The following is a 19897-nucleotide window of genomic DNA, read 5'->3' as shown; positions in this document are numbered from 1 at the left end:
GAACCTCCCCAAAGAAAGCCACAGCTGATCTCATACAAGGTTTTGGGAAGCTTGGTTCAAGGATTGGTGGATTTTCAGAAGCAGGAGTGTTTATTGGATTGACAGACTTTCAATTATGTTAGTGTGATCACTGAAATAAGGCAGTTATTGACTGGCATACTTTCATAAGTATGGTCACTGACTTTCAGAAGTATGGTCATCTGGCATACTTTCAGAAGTATGGTCATCTGGCATACTTTCAGAAGTATGGTCATCTGCTGACTTGTCTACAGGCATGGGATCGTAACAAATTGGCTTTCAGAAGCTGAAGTCTCTTTAACTTGCTAACTGTCAGAAGCATGGCCACTGTTGATTTTCAGAGCATGTGTACTGATCCAAAGTAATCTCTAATTAATGGTGATTACTTGCTTACAACTTGAGACTTTGACAAAAAGAAATCTTTTCCTTTCTTTAATATGGAAAAGAAGACTTTCAATTCTCATTTACCTTCTCCTACCCCCACTCGGCCCCCCAACTTTGGTCTTTCCTCAGCCAAAAATATGAGAGAGACTATAAGGGACTGTTTCAGTCTTTGTGGAGATATAATTTTCAGCTAGCATTGCCACCTAAGTAATTTAAGTGCCAATTATTGAAGCAGAAAAATAGCTTCAACTGCTCGATTTTCATTATTGGGTAAAAGCACAACTGATTACAATAAGGGTGACCTGACAAAATCAATACAGGATGCAGTTCAAAATCATTCAATACGAGACATATCCAGTATACAGAGGATACCTGGCAACCCTACCTTCGAGTCAGCTTAGCCTTCTCATTCACCAACCTCATCTGTTTGCTTGTGAACACCATGTCTTATTTCTAATACATTATCTTGTCTCCTGTTCTCCATATATGCTGTCCCTGCTTGAGTTTGGACTCTCATTCACCTATCACTTGAATTACCATAGCCCAGATTTCTAGGCATCAGTCTATACAGCTTTAATATATACTAAATACACCCTCTACACATCGTTGCCAGAACAATGTTCCTTGCTTAACATTTTTAACTGACTCCATCAATTTCAGGATAAAATCCAAACTTTTCAAGGCAAATAGGCCCTTTGTAATCTGGCCTCTGCCTTTTACTCAGACTTTAACACCTGCCATTCTCCTGCTCATTAGTTTTATACTTGAGTTTCCATAAAGGTGTCATGGTATTACTCACCTCTACCTCTCCTATTTGGAATGCTTATCTCATCCTCTGGAGAGTTCTTATTATTCTTTCAAAACCTGGCTCAGGCATCATTGCCCCTGGAAAGCTTTCTCTGATGTCACAGGTTTCCTTGGTTACATTCAATCTCTCCTTCATCATGTCTAAATCTCTACAACATTCTTGCACTGCAACATATTGTCACAACCTATCTATTTGCCTGTTAAAACAACCACACTTACATACAGTGACATAATAATTTGCTTTACTCATCTGATTATCTCTTAACTCCATCCCTTTTCCTCCATTCATGGTTTCCTGAAGGCCTGTGACTTTTTTCTTAAAATTCCCAGTGTGCAGTATAGTACTTGCCCCAAAGCTGGGACTCAAACAACCAACCAACCAAACTACTGAGTTGTTTCTAAATTACTCCTTTTGTTTTCTTAAAACTGTTGGACACTACAGAACACCAAGTAGGAAAAACATACGCTTTATTTCATGAAGTGATTGATGTACCTTTCAATATTTTGGCACATATGCTAGATTCATTAAACTACTTTTGACAGCCCCTTCTGTTGTGAATTTAGAATATATGTTACTAAACATATATGTATAATATTATATTAAATATACATTTAATAGCCTTAAACTTGAAAATCACTTATTTTTCCATTTAATATACTTAAGATGACAGCTCACAGTATATAGCATGTATAATTTCATAATAAATGACTTCAGAGCAAAAAAAATAATTCTGAGAACAGAATTAAAAATTGGGTAGAAAATTTTCAATTCACAGCAATTACTAGAAGAACAAAGGAAGAGAACACTTTTATTTCTATTTTTAAATGAAATCCATGCACAAAGTTTGCCATCAAGTCAGAAAAAGGACAAACCCCAGAAAGTGAGAGGTAGTTTACATTCATTTTAATCTTTTATTTGGTCCTTTTCTCTAAAAATGTATAATTTCTTTGACCACATCTTTTATATACTATTACAATGTCAGTTATTTTTTAAAAAGTATTAAGTTTACAGTTTAACAGGAAATCCAGTGCACACTTCCCTTCATCACCCAGATGTTTATAACAATTACATATGATATGCAGCATATGATGCTGTAGAGAAAACAATTATTTTACAAATGCCCAAAGTCAATGTCTCCAGTCAGGAATTCTTCATTTTAGGTTATTATAAAGTGTCTGATAGGACTGAACAATTTCCACTTTCCTCATTATCTATTACATAGGTTTACCCTTGGAATTTATTATTTGATGACTAAACCATAGAATAGCTTTTCATATCCATTACATTTATTACATCACTTTCATGTATTCTGATGAGCTTTGGTTTCAGAATTTCACACATGCAAACCTACTTTCTAGGGGTTCTCTTCAATATGAATTTTATAATGATTAGTAAGAGATGACCTGTGATTGAAAAGTTTCCCACATGTATTACATTCATAGGGTTTCTCTCCAGTATGAATTCTCTGATGGGCAATACGTGATGAGCTCTGTCTAAAAGTTTTCCCACATGTATTACATTTGAAGGGTTTCTCTCCTGTATGAATCCTTCGATGTTGAATAAGAGCTGAACTTTGGCCAAAAGATATCCCACATTCTTCACATCGATATGGTTTCTCTCCTGTGTGAATTCTCTGATGATTACTAAGGGATGAGTTACACCTGAAAGTTTTCCCACACTCATTACATTTATAGGGTCTTTCTCCAGTATGCATTCTCTGATGTTGAATGAGAGCTGAACTTTGTCTGAAGGCTTTCCCACACACTTTACATTTACATGGTTTCTCTCCAGTATGAATTCTTTCATGAATGATAAGTGTTGAGTGGGAACTTAAGGCTTTACCACATTCATTACAATTATAAAACTTCTCACCAGTATGAATTATTCGGTGTCTGTTAAGTCGTGAAATAGAAGTGAAACCTTTTCCACATTCATTACATCTATAAGGCTTTTCTCCAGTGTGAATTCTTTCATGTTGAATAAGAGATGCACTCTGACTGAAGGCTCTCCCACATTCACTACATTTAAAAGGTTTCTCTCCTGTGTGAATTCTCTGATGATAACGAAGGGATGAACTAGACTTAAAGGTATTGCCACATTCATTACATAAATAGGACTTCTTTCTGGAATTCATTCTCTGACATCCAGGAAGGGATGTGTTGCAACTAGATGCCTTCCTACCTGGATTATATTTATAGGGGTTTTCTCCAGCATGGATTTTTTGATGTATAAAAAGGCCTGACCTTCTGCTGAAGGATTTACCACATTCCTTACATCTATAGGATTTCTCCACAGTGTGTGTTCTTAGGTGTTTATAAAGGGATGTACTGAGAGTGAAAGCTTTCCCACATTCTTTACATATATAGGGTTTCTCTCCAGTATGAGTTATTTGATGTTGAATAAGAGCTGAACTTTGGTTAAAGGCTTTCGAACAGTCTTTACATTTAAATAATTTCTCTCCACTATGGTTTTTCTCATGTTTACGAAGGGATGAAGTATTAATGAAGGTTTTCTCACACATACTACATTTATAACGTTTCCCGGCTGTGTTGATTTTTTGTTGATTAAGTAAATTGGAATTCTGTTTGAAGCTGTTTCCTTGTATTTCACATTTTGGTGGGGTTTTTTCTCTGGGAACCATCTGTTGCCTAACAAGGACTGACTTTAGGCTGAAGTTTTGGCCAAATTCAGTATTTTTATGTTTTCTTTCTACAGTGAAGATTTTTTTGTGAGTGACTGAAACTATCTGAACACTTTGGTTTTTTTTCTGCTTTTTCTCTAATCTGTCTTCATATTTGCAAGGTTTTTCTGATTTGAAGTCCCAGGGTCCATTCCTTTTGGATCTTTTCATTATCATCTCCTGAAATGAAGAACCTTGTGTTTGAGTTGACTTTGTGGTTTTATAACTGTTCTTCCATCCTGGAAGGGACAGAAAAAACTGGAGATGTTTCATGTGATACAGCATTTGGTTACTGAGACTAAATGTATAGACTGAATATTGATAGTATTTAAATAAGGTCTTGGGAGACGAGGGGAAGATGGCAGAAGACTAAGACGTGGAGATAACCTTCCTCCCCACAGATACACCAGAAATACATCTACACGTGGAGCAACTCCTACAGAACACCTACTGAATGCTGGCAGACCTCAGACCTCCCAAAAGGCAAGAAACTCCCCCACGTACCTGGGTAGGGCAAAAGAAAAAAAGAAAAAACAGAGACAAAAGAATAGGAATGGGACCTGCACCAGTGGGAGGGAGCTGTGAAGGAGGAAAGGTTTCCACACACTAGGAAGCCCCTTCACGGCTGGAGACTGCGGGTGGCGGAGGGGTGGAGCTTCGGCGCCACGGAGAAGAGCGCAGCAACAGGGGTGAGGAGGGCAAAGCAGGGATATTCCCGCACAGAGGACTCACCAGCCCAAGAGCCTTGTCTGCTCACCCGCCGGGGCGGGGCTGTGAGCTGAGGCTCGGGCCTTGGGTGGATCGCAGGGAGAGGACTGGGGTTGGCAGAGTGAACACAGCCTGCAGGGGTTAGTGCACCACAGCTACCCAGGAGGGAGTCTGGGAAAAGGTCTGGAGCTACAGAAGAAGGAAGAGACTTTTTCTTCCCTCTTCGTTTCCTGGTGCACGAGAAGAGGGGATTAAGAGCGCTGCTTAAAGGAGCTCCAGAGACGGGTGTGAGCCGCGGCTAAAAGCGCAGACCCCAGAGATGGGCAGGAGACGCTAAGGCTGCTGCTGCTGCCACCAAGAAGCCTGTGGGCAAGCACAGGTCACTATCCACACCTCCCTTCTGGGGAGCCTGTGCAGCCCGCCACTGCAAGTTTCCCGGGATCCAGGGACAACTTCCCCGGGAGAACGCACGGCGGGCCTCAGGCTGGTGCAACATCACGCCAGCCTCTGCCGCAGGAGGCTCACCCCGCACTCCGCGCCCCTCGCTCCCCCTGGCCTGAGTGAGCCAGAGCCCCCGAATCAACGGCTCCTTTAACCCTGTCCTGTCTGAGCGAAAAACAGATGCCCTCTGGTGACCTACACACAGAGGTGGGGCCAAATCCAAAGCTGAGCCCCTGGGAGCTGTGAGAAAAAAGAAGAGAAAGGGAAATCTCTCCCAGCAGCCTCAGAAGCAGCAGATTACAGCTCCACAATCAACTTGATGGAATACATGAATAGACAGCAAATCATCCCAAATGGAGGAGGTGGACTTTGAGAGCAAGATTTATGATTTTTTCCCCCTTTCCTCTTTTTGTGAGTACGTACGTGTTTGCTTCTGTGTGGGATTTTGACTGTATACCTCTACTTCTACCATTTGTCCCAGGGTTCTCTCCGTCTGTTTTTTTCTTCTTTTTTAATAATTATTTTTTATTTGAATAACTTTTATTTTACTTTATCTTCTTTCTTTCCTTCCTGCCCTCCTTCAGACAACAAAACATCCCAAATTGAGGAGGTGGACTTTGAGAGCAAGATTTCTTATTTTTTCCCCTCTTCCTCTTTTTGTGAGTGTGTATGTGTATGCTTCTGTATGAGATTTTGTCTGTATAGCTTTGCTTCCACCATTTGTCCTAAGGTTCTATCCGTCCGTATTTTTTGTTTAAAAAATTTTTTTTCTTAATAATTATTTTTTTAATTAAATAACTTTGTTATATTTTACTTCATTTTACTTTACCTTCTTTCTTTTTCCTTTCTTCCCTCATTCCTTCCTTCCTTCCTCCCTCCCTCCCTTTCCTTCTTTCCTTTTCTTCTTCCTTCCTTCCTTCCTTTCTTTCTTTCTTGCTTTCTTCCTACTTCTACTAATTCTTTCTACTTTTCCTCCCTTTTATTCTGAGCCTTGTGGATGAAAGGCTCTTGGTGCTGCATCCAGGAGTCAGTGCTGTGCCTCTGAGGTGGGAGAGCCAACTTCAGGACACTGGTCTACAAGAGACTTCCCAGCTCCACATAATATCAAATAGAGAAAATCTCCCAGAGACCTCCATCTCAATGCCAGCACTCAGATTCACTCAACGACCAGCAAGCTACAGTGCTGGACAACCTATGCCAAACAACTAGCAAAACAGGAACACAACCCCACCCATTAGCAGAGAGACTGCCTAAAATCATAATAGGTCCACAGACACCCCAAAACACACTACCAGATGTGGACCTGCCCACTAGAAACACAAGATCCAGCCTCATCCACCAGAACACAGGCACTAGTCCCCTCCACCAGGAAGCCTACACAACCCACTGAACCAACTTTAGCCACTGGGGACAGACACCAAAAACAATGGGAACTACGAACCTGCAGCATGCAAAAAGGAGACCCCAAACACAGTAAGACAAGCAAAATGAGAAGACAGAAAAACACACAAAAGATGAAGGAGCAAGATAAAAACCCACCAACCTAACAAATGAAGAGGAACTAGACAGTCTACCTGAAAAAGAATTCAGAATAATCATAGTAAAGATGATCCAAAATCTTGGAAATAGAATAGACAAAACGCAAGAAACATTTAACAAGGACCTAGAAGAACTAAAAATGAAAGAAACAATGAACAACACAGTAAATGAAATTAAAAATACTCTAGATGGGATCAATAGCAGAATAACTGAGGCAGAAGAACGGATAAGTGACCTGGAAGATAAAATAGTGGAAATAACTACTGCAGAGCAGAATAAAGAAAAAAGAATGAAAAGAACCGAGGACAGTCTCAGAGACCTCTGGGACAACATTAAACACACCAACATTAGAATTATAGGGGTTCCAGAAGAAGACGAGAAAAAGAAAGGGACTGAGAAAATATTTGAAGAGATTATAGTTGAAAACTTCCCTAATATGGGAAAGGAAATAGTTAATCAAGTCCAGGAAACACACAGAGTTCCATACAGGATAAATGCAAGGAGAAATACGCCAAGACACATATTAATCAAACTGTCAAAAATTAAATACAAAGAAAGCATATTAAAAACAGCAAGGGAAAAACAACAAATAACACACAAGGGAATCCCCATAAGGTTAACAGCTGATCTTTCAGCAGAAACTCTGCAAGCCAGAAGGGACTGGCAGGACACATTTAAAGTGATGAAGGAGAAAAACGCGCAACCAAGATTACTCTACCCAACAAGGATCTCATTCACATTTGATGGAGAAATTAAAACCTTAAAAAAAAAATTAAAACCTTAAAACCTTTACAGACAAGCTGAGAGAGTTCAGCACCACCAAACCAGCTTTACAACAAATGCTAAAGGAGCTTCTCTAGGCAAGAAACACAAGAGAAGGAAAAGACCTATAATAACAAACCCAAAACAATTAAGAAAATGGGAATAGGAACATACATATTGATAATTACCTTAAATGTAAATGGACTAAATGCTCCCACCAAAAGACACAGATTGGCTAAATGGATACAAAAACAAGACCCATATATATGCTGTCTACAAGAGACCCACTTCAGACCTAGAGACAAATACAGACTGAAAGTAAGGGGATGGAAAAAGATATTCCATGCAAATGGAAACCAAAAGAAAGCTGGAGTAGAAATTCTCATATCAGACAAAATAGACTTTAAAATAAAGACTATTAGAAGAGACAAAGAAGGACACTACATACTGATCAAAGGATTGATCCAAGAAGAAGATATAACAATTGTAAATATCTATGCACCCAACATAGGAGCACCTCAATACATAAGGCAAATACTAACAGCCATAAAAGGGGAAATTGACAGTAACACATTCATAGTAGGGGACTTTAACACCCTACTTTCACCAATGGACAGATCATCCAAAATGAAAATAAATAAGGAAACACAAGCTTTAAATGATACATTAAACAAGATGGACTTACTTGATATTTATAGGACATTCCATCCCGAAACAAGAGAAAACACATTTTTCTCAAGTGCTCATGGAACATTCTCCAGGATAGATCATATCTTGGGTCACAAATCAAGCCTTGGTAAATTTAAGAAAATTGAAACTGTATCAAGTATCTTTTCCGACCACAACGCTATGAGACTAGATATCAATTACAAGAAAAGATCTGTAAAAAAAACAAACACACGGAGGCTAAACAATACACTACTTAATAACAAAGTGATCACTGAAGAAATCAAATAGGAAATAAAAAAATACCTAGAAACAAATGACAATGGAGACACAACGACCCAAAACCTATGGGATGGAGCAAAAGCAGTTCTAAGAGGGAAGTTTATAGCAATACAATCCTACCTTAAGAAACAGGAAACATGTCGAATAAACAACCTTACCTTGCACCTCAAGCAATTAGAGAAAGAAGAACAAAAAAACCCCAAAGTTAGCAGAAGGAAAGAAATCATAAAAATCAGATCAGAAATAAATGAAAAAGAAATGAAGGAAACGATAGCAAAGATCAATAAAACTAAAAGCTGGTTCTTTGAGAAGATAAACAAAATTGATAAACCATTAGCCAGACTCATCAAGAAAAAAAGGGAGAAGACTCAAATCAATAGAATTAGAAATGAAAAAGGAGAACAACTGACACTGCAGAAATACAAAAGATCATGAGAGATTACTACAAGCAACTATATGCCAATAAAATGGACAAACTGGAAGAAATGGACAACTTCTTAGAAATGCACAACGTGCCAAGACTGAATCAGGAAAAAATAGAAAATATGAACAGACCAATCACAAGCACTGAAATTGAAACTGTGATTAAAAATCTTCCAACAAACAAAACCCCAGGACCAGATGGCTTCACAGGCGAATTCTATCAAACATTTAGAGAAGAGCTAATACCTATCCTTCTCAAACTCTTCCAAAATACAGCAGAGGGAGGAACACTCCCAAATTCATTCTACGAGGCCACCATCACGTTGATACCAAAACCAGACAACGATGTCACAAAGAAAGAAAACTACAGGCCAATATCACTGATGAACATAGATACAAAAATCCTCAACAAAATACTAGCAAACAGAATCCAACAGCACATTAAAAGGATCATACACCATGATCAAGTGGGGTTTATTCCAGGAATGCAAGGATTCTTCAATACACGCAAATCAATCAATGTGATAAACCATATTAACAAATTGAAGGAGAAAAACCATATAATCAGCTCAATAGATGCAGAGAAAGCTTTTGACAAAATTCAACAAACATTTATGATAAAAACCCTGCAGAAACTAGGCATAGAGGGAACTTTCCTCAACATAATAAAGGCCATATATGACAAACCCACAGCCAACATCGTCCTCAATGGTGAAAAACTGAAAGCATTTCCACTAAGATCAGGAACAAGACTAGGTTGCCCACTCTCACCACTCTTATTCAACATAGTTTTGGAAGTTTTAGCCACAGCAATCAGAGAAGAAAAGGAAATAAAAGGAATCCAAATCGGAAAAGAGGAAGTAAAGCTGTCACTGTTTGCAGATGAAATGATACTATACATAGAGAATCCTAAAGATGTTACCAGAAAACTACTAGAGCTAATCAATGAATTTGGTAAGTTGCAGGATACAAAATTAATGCACAGAAATCTCTGGCATTCCTATATACTAATGATGAAAAATATGAAAGTGAAATCAAGAAAATACTCCCATTTACCATTGCAACAAAAAGAATAAAATATCTAAGAATAAACCTACCTAAGGAGACAAAACACCTGTATGCAGAAAAATTATAAGACACTGATGAAAGAAATTAAAGATGATACAAATAGATGGAGAGATATACCATGTTCTTGGATTGGAAGAATGAACATTGTGAAAATGACTCTACTACCCAAAGTAATCTACAGATTCAATGCAATCCCTATCAAATTACCACTGGCATTCTTCACAGAACAAGAACTAAAAATTTCACAGTTTGTATGGAAACACAAAAGACCCCGAATAGCCAAAGCAATCTTGAGAATGGAAAACGCAGCTGGAGGAATCAGGCTCCCTGACTTCAGACTATACTACAAAGCTACAGTAATCAAGACAATATGGTACTGGCACAAAAACAGAAAGACAGATCAATGGAACAGGATAGAAAGCCCAGAGATAAACCCACGCACATATTGTCACCTTATCTTTGATAAAGGAGGCAGGAATGTACAGTGGAGAAAGGACAGCCCTTCAATAAGTGGTGCTGGGAAAACTGGACAGGTACATGTAAAAGTATGAGATTAGATCACTCCCTAACACCATACACAAAAATAAGCTCAAAATGGATTAAAGACCTAAATGTAAGGCCAGAAACTATCAAACTCTTAGAGGAAAACATAGGCAGAACACTCTATGACATAAATCACAGCAAGATCCTTTCTGACCCACCTCCTACAGAAATGGAAATAAAAACAAAAATAAACAAATGGGACCTAATGAAACTTCAAAGCTTTTGCACAGCAAAGGAAACCATAAACAAGACCAAAAGACAACCCTCAGAATGGGAGAAAATATTTGCAAATGAAGCAACTGACAAAGGATTAATTTCCAAAATTTACAAGCAGCTCATGCAGCTCAATAACAAGAAAACAAACAACTCGATCCAAAAATGGGCAGAAAACCTAAATAGACATTTCTCCAAAGAAGATATACAGACTGCCAACAAACACATAAAAGAATGCTCAACATCATTAATCATTAGAGAAATGCAAATCAAAACTACAATGAGATATCATCTCACACCAGTCAGAATGGCCATCATCAAAAAATCTAGAAACAATAAATGCTGCAGAGGGTGTGGAGAAAAGGGAACACTCTTGCACTGCTGGTGGGAATGTGAATTGGTTCAGCCACTATGGAGAACAGTATGGAGGTTCCTTAAAAAACTACAAATAGAACTACCATATGACCCAGCAATCCCACTACTGGGCATATACCCTGAGAAAACCATAATTCAAAAAGAGTCATGTACCAAAATGTTCACTGAAGTTCTATTTACAATAGCCCAGAGGTGGAAACAACCTAAGTGTCCATCATCGGATGAATGGATAAAGAAGATGTGGCACATATATACAATGGAATATTACTCAGCCATAAAAAGAAACAAAATTGAGCTATTTGTAATGAGGTGGATAGACCTAGATTCTGTCATACACAGTGAAGTAAGTCAGAAAGAGAAAGACAAATACCGTATGCTAACACATATATATGGCATTTAAGAAAAAAAAATGTCATGAAGAACCTAGGGGTAAGATAGGAATAAAGACACAGACCTACTAGAGAATGGACTTGAGGATATGGGGAGAGGGAAGGGTAAGCTGTGACAAAGCGCGAGAGAGGCATGGACATATATACACTACCAAACGTACGGTAGGTAGCTACTGGGAAGCAGCCCACATAGCACAGGGAGATCAGCTTGGTCCTTTGTGACTGCCTGGAGGGGTGGGATAGGGAGGGTGGGAGGGAGGGAGACGCAAGAGGGAAGAGATATGGGAACATATGTATATGTATAACTGATTCACTCTGTTATAAAGCAGAAACTAACACACCATTGTAAAGCAATTATACCCCAATAAAGATATTAAAAATAAAAATAAATAAATAAATAAATAAGGTCTTGGTATATGGCCAAAAATAGTAAGAAGAAAAATTCAGGAGATTTAAGTGGTACAGAGAAACAATCAACAGGAGTTGAGAAGAACAGAGTGAAGAAAAGATTAAACAAACCCATTTAAAGAGGGTGAGTGCAAGAGCGATCAGAAGAATTGGCTAATGGAAAATGGAGAAGAGGGATTCAAAGGGGATCCATGAATTGGAAAAGGCAGCCTGGGATCAGAGTCCAAAGCCCATGATAGAATCCTAAATTTTCTTCATGACATTTTTCTTCTTTCTGTAATCATTCCTAATCTGGAAAGTCTTCATCCCTTTTCCCTCATGCCAAATTCCTTTGTATCCTTCAGATTCAGTTCAAAAGTTAACTGAGTCCTTTCTTGACTGTGAGTTTCCAGAGTGCATTTCTCTTATTACAGGCACTCACCAGTGTAAAAAAAAAATATATATATATATTCTATATATGTAATTATATTTATCTATATCTAAATATTTTTCACCTTCCTTTTCTACTCTAATGTTCTCTGCAAGCAGATTAGCATGCCCTATTAACCTACAGATCCTCCTAATGGCATCTGAATTATACACAAAATGTTTGTTTTGTTAACCTTCCTTAATAACTTACATATACCTAATTTGAACAATGTCAAATAATCTCTATTATTTTTATATTAATTTCATACACACACACACACACACACACACACACACACACAGGATTCAAGCACTTGTATGAGAAGTTGCCTTCCAGGACAGTACATTATACAAGCAATGGAAGGGTTTCAGAGCCAGTTCAAACAGGAAGTAATTACTGAGGTGCCAACAGGTAGGCATGAAGCCAAAAGTTGCAAGATAAGAAAGCAGCCTTGCTCATGCATCAAGCAGGAGATGCTATGCAAGTGGCATAGAAAAGAGTCAAAGATCAATAAGACAGGAATAAACATAAAAAGGTAAAAAGGGCTAACATGATAAGGTGGTAAAAAACAGAATTAAATTCAATAAATTTTATAATGGGGTAAGGACACAATTCATTGAATATTAAATTCTGTCAGGGAATAGGTACACATATAGTTTGGCATTTTCTCCTGGGCTAGAGTAACCATTTAAAGGGCTCCTTTGCAACTCACTGTATTTTGAGATTCCTATCTGACATTCACTATCTCACCTGTATACAGATTCTCTCTGCTTGGTGAACATAATATATTCTGCTTTTCTCTTTTCTTCTACAAGTGTTAACTTCTCAGTTTCCTTCATGGGTAACTTTTTCTATTTCCACTTTAAAAATTGCTTTCCCTAAGGTTTGGGGGTTTTTCCCCCCACTCTACACACCCTCTCTTTTTTTTTTTTTTTTGCGGTACGTGGGCCTCTCACTGTTGTGGCCTCTCCCATTGCGGAGCACAGGCTCCGGACGCGCAGGCTCAGCGGCCATGGCTCACGGGCCCAGCCGCCCCGCGGCATGTGGGATCTTCCTGGACCGGGGCACGAACCCGTGTCCCCTGCATCGGCAGGCAGACTCTCAACCACTGCGCCACCAGGGAAGCCCGACCCTCTCTAATTTTATATGCACCCATCTTTACTATTTTTTTTTAAGGCACTGATATTTGCCAAACAGAGCAAGTGAGAATAAGACTCATTTTAAAATACATATATAGATAAGTATCAGTAAATCACTCATTAAATTAGGAACCACATCTTCTGGAAGAGCCCATAATGTGCATTCGTGTAATAGCTCTTCTTCACTTAGCCAATCACAAAACCTATCTGCTCTCTAATCTTTACTATTTGTTGTAACAGAAAGAGGAGTTTTTTATTTTCTGTTCAACACCTTTCAATTTCCTTGTCCATCTAAGTCTTGCTTAAGTGATCCAAATTTCAATAACATTATTTGGGCAGAAGTGTGGGAGGCAGTGGCAAAAATGGAGTACTTTCCCTGTGAACATCAGTCACTGGTTCTACATGAGCTGGGAAGAAGATAGCAAGATTCCGAAATTTTGGATTGTAGTTTATAAGGCAAAGTTAGAGACCCTGCCTTAGGTCTGTATGTAAAGACTGCAGTTTTACAACCAACAACTTTACTAGAGCCCTGAGCACTGGGCTCGGGTACCTAAATGGTACTCTGTTTCTCATGCTTTACTGTTCCACCGTAGTCTCCTAACTAGTCTCCCCACCTCATATCTTGCTGTCGATTCAGTCTCCACACTGTAGCCACAGTAATCTTTCTAAAATCCACATCTTACCATGTTGCAAACTTCTGTAAGATCCTCCAACTTATCTTCAATGATTTGTATATAAGTAAGGTCCTGAGTACTTAACATGGTCAACAAGGTGTTTCATGATCTGACCTTCATTCACCTCGGTACTCATCTCCCTACCCTGGTTTCTTGCCAGGTATGCTGAACTGCATGCAGTTTCTGGAGCACTACATGTTTTTATCTTATTTCGTTATCTTTGCATATGCTGGAGACATCCTTTCCATTCACAAATATTTATTAACTGCCTACTATGGACCAGGTAATGTTCTAGGGAATGCAGAGAATGTGATAAGACAGAGTTCCGGTCTTTGAGGAGCTTATACCTTGGTTTTGTGTATGTGTATTGTGTGTGTGTGTGTGTATGTGTGTGTGTATGAGGGAGGGATGGACTGACAATAAGTAAACAAACAACCATATGGATGTGTGAAGCAAGAGCTTCCTGGGCAAAGAAAACAGCAAACACAAAAGTGTGGTGACTTCTGAGGAACAGCAAAGAGGCTGTGTGGCTAGAGTGCAGCGAGCAAAAGAGAAAATAGTAAATAACATTGGAGGAATAGGTAGAGGCAAGTCATATAAGGCCTCACAGGTCATGTAAGGACTCTGGAATTTTATTCTAAGTATCATGGGAAGTCACAAGGCAATTACATGCTCACTCAAGTTGGCTACTGTGTAGAGAACAGACTGTTGGGGCACAAGTGGAAGCAGGGAAGATTAGGAGGCTCCTGTAGTTAAGTAGATGAGAAATGGGTTAGAGGTATATGGTGACTGCATCCTTATCACATACTAACAGAACTGAAATTGCTGGAGGACTCTATGTGGGGTGCTGAGAGGGAATAAAAGAGTTAGGGATCACTCCTAGGTTTCCAGCCTGAAAATGATGAATGCTGGCACAAGCTACTGAGAAGAAGACTAGGAAAAGGGCAAGTCTCAGGGGTTATTCTGTTTCAGATATGTTCATTATGGCTGAAATGCCTTAAGAGACACTGAAGAAGATACTGAAACATTTTTTATGTATTATTTTGGAGATATTTTTAGATTATTTTGGAAAAGGTTAAAGCTACATTCAGGTGTTTAGGAGTCATCAGTAGGTAAGTTTTATTTAAAGCTGAAGAACTGGGCTTCCCTGGTGGTGCAGTGGTTAAGAATCCGCCTGTCAATGCAGGGGACATGGGTTTGAGTCCTGGTCCAGGAAGATCAACTTAGTTGCTCTAAGGAGCAACTAAGCCCGTGTGCCACAACTACTGAGCCTGCGCTCTGGAGCCTGTGATCCACAACTGCTGAGCCTGCGCACCTGGAGCCCGTGCTCCGCAACAAGGGAAGCCACCACAATGAGAAGCCTGCGCACCGCAACAAAGAACCCCCGCTTGCCGCAACTAGAGAAAGCCCGCGCGCAGCAACAAAGACCCAACGCAGCCAAAAAAAAAAAACAAAAAAAAACTTAAGAACTGAAAAAGTCACTTAGGCACTGTAATACTAGAGGGCAAGAAAAGGAAGAAAAGCAGAAGAGTATGGTGGTTCAGAAGCCAAAGGAAGAAAGTACTCCAGTGAGCAGGCAATGATCAACTTTGTTAAACAATTTAAGAATTAAAAACTTAACCCTGATTGTGCCAAGATGGAGACTGTCTGGGATTTAATAACTGCTTTTCATGGAACAGTAAGGAAGAAAGCCCCACTGGAGTGCACAGAAGAAACAATGGGAGGTGAGAACATGGAGACATCAAGTATAGAAATGCTTTTGAAAAGTTCTGTTTAAAGGAGAATAGAGAAACAGGACATGGGGAGTTTTCATTTTTTAATGGAAGTAATTATAGCTACAAGGGTCCATACCAATACTGTGAAACTCACCTCAACTCTACTTCAAGTGCCAATGCCTTAGTCCAGAATGGGACTAATAACTTAAAACAGTCATGTTTCCCAATGAAGGGGACATGAGTCCTGGATTATGGACATCCTAACTGTTCTTTATGGTCTGCTTAAAGTTTTCTGTAGGTCTAAGATATGTCTCCTGAAGTGCAGTTCAACTTTTGCTCTCTCCCAGAATCAAGCCTGGGCCTGAGCTAACTCATGAACAAGGTTATGACTTAGGTCAGAAGTTTAGAGACCAGGTGATCTTGCCAATGACCACCACCCTGACTAGTTCCTGTCATTAGGTCTAGATTCTCCTCCCTTGGTGCTTATGAAACTCTGTGAGTCTCTCTTCAACCTTCTCTCCCTAGATGATTTCATCCACTCCCACACCTCCTATCTGAATGACTATCCTGACCCTCAAAACACTTTACAGAGGTATTTCCAGCTGCCTGCTAGACTCTTCATTTGAGTATTTTTCTTCAAATTCAGCTTGTCCAAAGCCGAATCCAGTGCGTTCCTTTCAAACTCTTTTTTGTGTTTCCGAGTTATGAATTATATCATAACTTCTTCAGCTCCTTTGCCATGAATTCTCAGTTTCATCTCAGAATCTTCTCTCCCCTGCATTCCAAGTCTAGTCAGTCATCAAATTCCCTTGAATCTCTTCACTAAGATGTCTCTAACAACCATCATTAATACATCCAAGTTCAGGATCTCCTTACTCAATAGTGACTATTGCTATTGACCTTCAATTTGATACTTTGACCCGTTTCTCACCTTTCTAGCATTACTTCCCACTGAATTTAACCTTCTTACTGTACAGAACTCCTCTTATTATTTCAAAAAGCATTGACTGCTCCTTATTTAATTCATTCATCAAATACTTAAAAAGCACCTACAATATGTCAGCCTCTAACCTAGGCATGTGATCCACAAAACATTCCAGATCTGGTAATGAAAAGAAACAGTTAACTTCTTTAAGGAGCTCGCAGTTTGGCATAAGAGACAAAAAAGGAGAAGTGTGATAATTTATACAACAAAAACACAAGACAGAAATGGATGAAAATGTGAGCTTACAACAACATCCAAACTACCCTCAGATAGTAGCAAGTGCAAGCTGGGAAGCCGTACAAGTGTGGCCAGAATTTGGGGGAAGGAATGTCTAAAATGGGATTTTAAAGGATTAGCCATAGATTAGATGGAGGGATAGTGTGAGGGCTAAAGGCAGCATCAAAATCTTTGAACCCAAGCCAACTTTCCAGACCTATATCCTTCCCACCTTATCCTACAGGTGGTCAGATTCAAAATTATTCCTATAAAAATGTCACATGCATTTGCAGTCTCATAAGGTTTTCTAGAGTCAGAGAATTGAGGGAGCTATATGCTGAGAATTACACACAACACCACCATGGGGGCAGAACTACACATCTGTAAATGTATTCCAGAATGCCTGTGTTGGTGAAAAAGAGAAATGCTGTTTTAGAAATTCTGTTGTTAGTAATTCTGATTTTTAAAGCTTTTTATTATGGAAAATGTTCAGCATGTACAAAAGTAGAATGAATTGTACAATGAATTGCCAAGCCAGCATCAACAATCACTAATGCTGTTTCATCTATTACCTTATTATGGGTTGAACTGCATCACCCAAAAAAGATATGTTGAAGTCCTAATTTCCAACTACTTAGAATATGACCTTATTTGGTAATAGTAACTTTGCAAATTCAATCAAGTTGAGATGAGGTGATTAAGGTAGGTCCTAATATGACTGGTGTCTTTATAAAAGGGAAATTTGGACACAGGCAAGCACAGAAAGACCATGTCAAGATACCCCAGGGGAACACCAAGTGACAAGAGAAGCAGAGACTGGAGTGATGCAGCTGCAAGCCAAGGAACAAGGACCACTGGCCACATCCAGAAGGTAGGGAGAGGCAAGGAAGGATTCTACCTGGAGTTTCAGAGGGAGCATGGTCCCGCAAAACTGTGAGACAATAAATTTCTGTTGTTTAAAGCCACACAGTTTGTGGCACTTTGTTGGAGCAGGCTGAGAAAATTAATACAACTCCCTTACGTCTCTTTCATTAGCATATGCTAAAGTACGCTAATTCCATATTGTATCATTTCATCAATAATATTTCAGAACACATTTCTCAAAGATAAGAACTCTATTTGTAAACATAACCACATATTTTTATTATACCCACCAAAATCAACATTATTTTTGAAGTTATTTTTGCCTTACAGGTACTAATTACATGTTCTTCACCCAATTCCAATGTGGTGGGGGGGGGGCGGTTTCCACATCAATAATAAGCAATTCTTGGATACCAACTGGGTGTCCTACAATTCAGCTCAACTCTGACATTATCTACCTGGAGATAGCATCATATCCCACAGGTTAAGGGTTCAGTCCTACAAGACTGCCCCCTGCCTCCCTCAGACACCAGTCACAAGCCCAGGTTATCATCTGTACTTCTGACCAACTGGCTATAAATCAGAGGTTCCCACGACCCCCTTCTTAGGTTTGGTTAATTTGCTACAGTGGCTCATGGAACTCAGAGAAACATTTTGCTTACTAGATCACCAGTTAATTATAAGAGGATATAACTTGGGAACAGCCAGATGGAAGAGATGCACAGGGCAATGTATGGGGAAAGGGCATGGAATTTCTAAGCCCTCTCTAAGTACACCACTCTCCCCAGATCTCCACATATTCACCAACCCAGAAGCTTTCTGAATCTGTCCTTTTGGGTTTTTATGGAGGCTTCATTATACAGGCATGATTGATTAAATCATTGGCCACTGGCAACTAATTCAACCTCCAGTCCCCCTCCCCTCCCTGGAGGTCAAGGGGCGGTACTAAGTTTCAACCCTCTAATCACATGATTGGTCCTGGCAACCAGGCCCTATCCTAAGGTAGGGTCCAAAAGAAACCTCATTAACATAACAAAGACACCTTTGTGGCTCTCATCACCTAGGAATTCCCAGGGTTTTAGGAGCTCTGTACCAAATATATATTTCTTATTATAAATCATAATATTTATATAAATCACTAAGGATCTTTATTCAAGCTGCTGTGATTTAAAAGCATTTGAGATAATTTTTCTCTATGTGACTAAGCCAGCAACCTGAAACAAAATTAGGGTCATTTGTTTCATTTTGCTTTCAATATTTATGGAACACTTTTTCATTTTTGTTTAATCTTGTTTTATAATTTATAAAACATTTTTATGGTTCCAAAGTCAACATTATAAAAACAATGTACCTTAAAAAATTCTGCATTCTATCCTTGTTCTCTCAATCCTTTTTCTTTTTCTTCCTTCACCTTATAGGTAACCATTTTTATAGATCTGCTTTTATCCTTTTTTTTTTTTTTGGCTTCTCTATTTTTTTTTTAATATAAGCAAATATACACTTTTTATTTTTTGGTATTTCCTCCTTTCTTTGATAAAAGTCCTACTCTCACTGTTCTGTTCTGCACTTTCCCCTACTTAGTAATATTATCACCCCACAGTGGAATTTACAGAGTTCTTCCTCATTCCTTTTTACAGTGAGAATTCCACTGTGAGAATGTCCCTCAGCTTATTCAACCAGATTCCTTTGATGGACAGTTGGATTAACTCTAACTGTAATACACCAGGACATCATATGGGTACACGATAAAGGTACAGCTTTAAACCAATATCCATATTGCTAATTAGAAGTCATAGCATTTATAAAATTCTAGCCCAAACTGGACCCACTGGGCTAACATTATCCAAAGCCACATACAACCAAAATCATCTCTTCTGCCAGCCAAGAAGAGAGCCAGCTGAAGGCTGTAGAACTACTCCTTAGAATGAAGAAGCTCTTTATGTACTGACATGGAAAGAGTTTCAATATATATCAAGTGAAAGGGGCAGAATAATGTGTGCTGTATAATATAATTTGAGTGGACAGAGGAAAAAAAAGAAATATTTGTTTATATTTGCATAGGAGAGCTCTCCAGCTACTGCCTCCTTGTCACATCTTACTTTGTCGTACCCCACACGTATTCATGTCCTCCTGCTCACTCACCCCTCATGGGCTCCATTCTGGCTTCTGTCCTTACCACTACTCTCTC

At 39.1% G+C, this 19897-nt stretch overlaps 1 protein-coding gene across 3 annotated transcripts in view; it reads right to left on the bottom strand.

Moving 5' to 3' along the window:
- Positions 1-1988: 1988 nt before the first annotated feature.
- ZNF354A (zinc finger protein 354A) overlaps positions 1989-19897 on the bottom strand; it is a 29304-nt gene continuing 11395 nt past the window's right edge. For all 3 annotated transcript variants that reach the window (XM_067732633.1, XM_067732631.1, XM_067732632.1), the window contains one exon: positions 1989-4129. In XM_067732633.1, the coding sequence (XP_067588734.1) occupies positions 2565-4129 (1565 nt within the window). In that variant the 3' untranslated portion in view covers positions 1989-2564. The remainder of the gene's footprint in view (positions 4130-19897) is intronic.

Source organism: Pseudorca crassidens, chromosome 3, assembly GCF_039906515.1.
Source record: "Pseudorca crassidens isolate mPseCra1 chromosome 3, mPseCra1.hap1, whole genome shotgun sequence".
NCBI lineage: Eukaryota > Metazoa > Chordata > Mammalia > Artiodactyla > Delphinidae > Pseudorca > Pseudorca crassidens.
Note: the sequence above shows the minus strand (reverse complement) of the source record. Positions and strands in the feature narration are given on the sequence as shown.